This window comes from Montipora capricornis, chromosome 8 (assembly GCF_036669925.1).
Source record: "Montipora capricornis isolate CH-2021 chromosome 8, ASM3666992v2, whole genome shotgun sequence".
NCBI lineage: Eukaryota > Metazoa > Cnidaria > Anthozoa > Scleractinia > Acroporidae > Montipora > Montipora capricornis.
Window position 1 is genome coordinate 39,102,521 of NC_090890.1, and position 5,000 is coordinate 39,107,520.

The 5,000-nt window shown below is 40.3% G+C and overlaps 1 protein-coding gene across 1 annotated transcript in view; it reads left to right on the plus strand.

The window, feature by feature from the left end:
* Positions 1 to 1,085, plus strand: part of LOC138059887 (E3 ubiquitin-protein ligase TRIM71-like) — a 3,493-nt gene extending 2,408 nt beyond the window's left edge. Inside the window, exon 1 of the mRNA XM_068905537.1 lies at positions 1 to 1,085. This exon is cut by the window's left edge and continues 2,408 nt beyond it. Within this exon, the coding sequence (XP_068761638.1) occupies positions 1 to 252 (252 nt within the window). The 3' untranslated portion in view covers positions 253 to 1,085.
* The last annotated feature ends 3,915 nt before the right edge of the window (positions 1,086 to 5,000 follow it).

Here is a 5,000-nt window from a genome sequence, read left to right on the forward strand (position 1 = left end):
GGTGAAAAGCGCAACGGTGACGGACAACTGAATTTCCCGTGCGGCCTGTGTGCTGAGAAATGCGGCACTGATCATCACAACATTCTCCTTTGTGATTTTTGCAACGGTCGAATTGTCCAGTTTTCAGTTGAAGGTTCTTTTACCGGAAAAAGTGTTGGTGTTCTGCAAGGACCCCGTCATATTGCAACAACACCGGATGGTCGGATTTTAGTCACCGACTCCAGAGCTAAAAAGGTATCCATCTTGAAATAGGATAAACTAATAGCGATTAATTGACTCATCACCAGAATTTAAGTATTTGCTCCTAGCTTTGAAATTGTTGTTTACTGTGTCCCGTCCAAATGATGTCTAGTTGTATCGAACAAACGTTTTCAGGAAAGATCTTTCCTGCATGTATAGCCTGGCCAAGTCAGTATGGGTTTGTCATCATTAAAGCATCCTGTTATGAAGTGAAGACAGGTCAATTTTCGAAACTATGTTAGTGGAGTCCAGAAAATTTTGTGCAAAGTTCATTCGAACAGTGCATTAAAATTAGCTTAAATAAAGAACTTTGCCATTAAAACCAATTTTTTTACTTTAGACTTCCAACGGAAACTTGTTTACATACTATGCGATTGTATGATAGCTGAGTGCTTATAGCATTTAATTAATAGCAGTATATTGTGTCAAGTCTGTTTATTGATTCCCTACTTTTTCCCGCGCGGTTTTTATCCATGAACGCAGATTTTCCTCTTGTAATCAAAATACCAACAGTTCATTTCATCTCTTAAATCTTAAACTTCATTTAATTTAATCTACAGTCTCCTCTATTATCAAGTCACTTGAGCTCAACAATCATTAAGCTTGCATGAGAACTAATTGATGTTGTGTTTTATTTTGTAAAATAAAAACGCCCTCTCGGACAGGAAAAGGGTATTATTTTAAACACATTGTTGGTTTTTAGCCTCCCAAACTTTTATTTTAGCTCACCTTGGCTTTTACCAAGGCTAATTCTATATTTAGGTTGGTGATGATCAATGCACTGCCGATTTTAAAAATTTTAACGTCTTAAAACGATTTTCGTTTAATAAACAGAGGATAATTCTCACCTCATGCAATAACAGTTTATTATTGTGATTCAGGCGTGGCCTTCTAGCAAGGAGAATGCCACAGCACCACACCCAGAGCGTTTTAGGCACAAATTGGGAACACTGTATCGAAATCAAATCATCAACATTAAGGTTTGGTTTTTTGAGGAGAAAAGAAAACCGGGACTGTCCGGAGAAAAACCTCTCGGCGGAGCAAAGTAAAGAACCAACAAACTCAACCCACATATGACGCCCAGTCTAGAAATCGAACCCATGCCACATTGGTGGGAGGCCTGTGCTCTCACCACTGCGCCATCCCTGATCCCTAAAATATTACAAATAGAAAATGCAAAAACTCTCCTAACAATTTGAGTTCATCGTCCTGTTCGACTACAGTTTTACATTTCTTTTACCTTACTGAATTTATTTTGCCACTCACAAAAACAAAAACCAAATGAGCAGAATAAGGAGTTCTTAACTGATTCTCCACCTGGGTATGTTATTGAGATGACCAGCGGCTTTCTAATACAACTTGAATTCTGGAAGAGAAAAACACGTCACCAGTCAGCTACCCCATTCCTTAGTGTTGCAAACCCCCCCCCCCCCCCCCCATCCCTTAAGAAAAATCCTGGAACCGTCCCTTTTACAAAAAACACCTACATGTAAGAACCTAGAATTTAAAAACCTTTTTGAATAAAAAATTCATTTTAGACCCACCCTCAGGTATAACATATCATAGAGGTGATATCTGTTTTGGAAATAAGAACCAATTTAAGAACGTAGATAGCCTAAATCTACTGCAAATACCATTTTTATAAGAACTCTTTTAGTGTAATTTGGAAAAATGTTGGTTCTTATATGCGGGTGTTTACTTTATCTCAGTCTGAACATTCTTACAAAAAGGGTCTTTTAAAAAAAGAGTATAAGTCCTATGTAATAGTCCTGAATGTAATTTTTTTTCCTCTCGAATATAACTAAGTACATCTTAAACGTAGTAATCTTTCTTAATTTCTTAACCCTTTAAGCCCCGAGGGGTTCCCCATTGACGAGTAAAATCGTCTGGCGTTAGACAGAGTAAAATCTATAAGTGCCATTTGGCACTATCGGGGCTGAAAGGGTTAAACGGGGACATAGTTCTTTCACGCTGTTAGCTTAACCCTTTAAGCCCCGAGGGGTTCCCCATTGACGAGTAAAATCGTCTGGCGTTAGACAGAGTAAAATCTATAAGTGCCATTTGGCACTATCGGGGCTGAAAGGGTTAAACAGAATGAAGCGCTAGCCCTTAATCATTATAAAACATTTATTGATATGAAATTGACCATAAACGTAATTGATTCCTGAGTATGACCAAGTGTTTAACTACAATCGTTATAACGTCATCAATGACGAAATGGGTGAGACAATGGTAATGGATTTAAAAGGGGTTTCGACAAAACACTGACCCCCGGTTAACTGACCCCCTTACTGACCCCCCTACTGACCCCCTAAAAAATCAATGGGAAAATGAATACTGCTTACTTAAGCCTCAACATCCCTTTTTAAACAGCATTGTTCAACAATATTTAAGTCTAAGCACCCATTTTAAAAAGGTTAGTTTTCGATTATTGTTGTGATGGCCGATTACTTCATGTAAGCTAACCTTTTTAAAATGGGTGCTTAGACTTAAATATTGCTGAACAATGCTGTTTAAAAAGGGTTTTTGAGGCTTAAGTAAGCAGTATTCATTTTCCCATTGATTTTATAGGGGGTCAGTAGGGGGGTCAGTTGACCGGGGGTCAGTGTTTTGTCGAAACCCATTTAAAAGTGAAATGAATTTGGACGTCAGGGATCCTGATTTAAAATGTTTTTTTTTTCTTTTTTGAAATAATCACCTGTGTATTTATACTAAAACAATTATTCGCCTCAGGCTCAGTCATTATCGGTGAATATTCACCTCGACTTCGTCTCGTTGAATGTTCACCGATAATCACTTCGCCTTCGGCGAATAATTGTTAAGTATGGCCTAAAAAACGCTCAATTTAACGTTCATTCGATAAAATGAATAAAACTGACTCACCTCTGGTGTATTCTTGTGCGTTTTGGTGCTTATTTTACTGTTTCGGGACTTCTGTGTTTTCACTGTTCTAAGACGAAGTCAAGGTTGCACACTAACATTTCGACCGTAGTCAGCTCAGAGGCGGTTTGCGCCTCGAAAATCCATCCCAGCCGCGATTTTTTCACGCAAAGTTTAAGCCCCATCGTTTGCGAGCCTCGGTGAATGTTTCGTCGTCAAAAATCCCCACGCACTTGGCTTGAAATGAGCATTTTCTGCTTCTGATTCCACGATAGCTGATGAAAATAACAGGTGATGATTTCAAAATTGGTCACGGAGCTTGGGTCCGAGGTCAAATTAACTCCACCCGATGAGGTACAGTTATTTCATGTACAACACAACACTTACCCCATCCCCACAGCGTCACTCGTAACAATGGAGCTGTTCGAGAAGCCGCTGTGGGGATGGGGTAAATGTGACGTCAGCTGTGGCTATTACACTGGAGATCAGCCAGACAAAGTTCTTCAACATGCTATTCTTCTTGTTGAGACCTCTTAGAAATCGCAGTGAAATTCTGCTCGATTCACGAGAACGTCTAGATCGCCTTGTAGCACGTTTTTTTAAGATGATATAAAGTTAGCGAATTTGAGAGAATGTTTTTAACACATATGAAATGAAAGGTGTTACAATTGAACCCACTGGGAACTCGGAAAAATCCGAGCCCCACGACCCTCTGTGATCTAGTACGGATTCTCTAACCACTGAGCTTTGTGAGACTATGGCGAGCAAGGGTGAAATGTGGGTATTTGACTCGAGCTGCATCACGCAGGCACAGAGTTAAATATCGACTGACAGCATAGCTCATAACTGCATCGGGCAGTCACATTGAGGCCATGTCCACACGTATCCGGAATTTTTTTTTTCCGCAAATATTTTTTTGCGGTTGCGAAAATTTTCGCGTCCACACGCAGCGTATTCGAATCGTTTACAGCCGTCCACATGTATCCGATTGTATCCGGAAATTTTCTGATTTGCTCTAGTGCCCAGTTCTTTTGCCGGAGAGAATCCTGAAATGAGCATTCGCGTAATTGCGATTTGGCGTCATTTCTTCCGCGCCATAGCAACTGCAAGGTGTAAACAGTCGAAGCTTGTAGTTTATCACCCAAAAAAATGTCTAAATCTCCTGAAAAAGTCAAGAAAAAGTATGCTGATTCATATAAATGGACCGTTGATGAAGTTGAACTACTGCTGACGGTCACGAAAGTAAAAGTATTTGTTGTGTAAATTTATCACAGCTGCATTTATCTGAAAGCATGACATCAAACTAGAAATCAGAGCAATTAACAAAGAAGACACAACCTTGCTGTACGCCATGTTTGTTTAATGCTCGCCGTGAAGACTGGATCCAAGAGAATGACGTAAGCGTATTCGCAAATTTGCGGATACGACCGTCCACATGTATACGTATTCGTATCGGATAAAAAAATTTCCACTCTGGAGAGCGTTTTCAAAAATTTCCGGATACGGCCGGAAAATACGCTGGATACGTGTGGACGCAAGCCGTATTCGTAAAAAAAGATTTGCGTTTTCACAAATTACCGGATACGTGTGGACGGGGCCTGAGAGCATCATTGAACGATGCGGCCAACCAACCAACCACCAAAGTGAGCGAATGTGAGAGAATGTTTTTAACACATATGAAATGAAAGGTGTTACAATTGAACCCACTGGGAACTCGGAAAAATCCGAGCCCCAGATGGGATTCGAACCCACGACCCTCCGTGATCTAGTACTGATGCTCTAACCACTGAGCTACTGGAGACGGACTCTATGGTGAGCAAGGGCGAGATGTGGGTATTTGACTCGAGCTGCATCACGCAGCCACAGAGTCAAATATATCG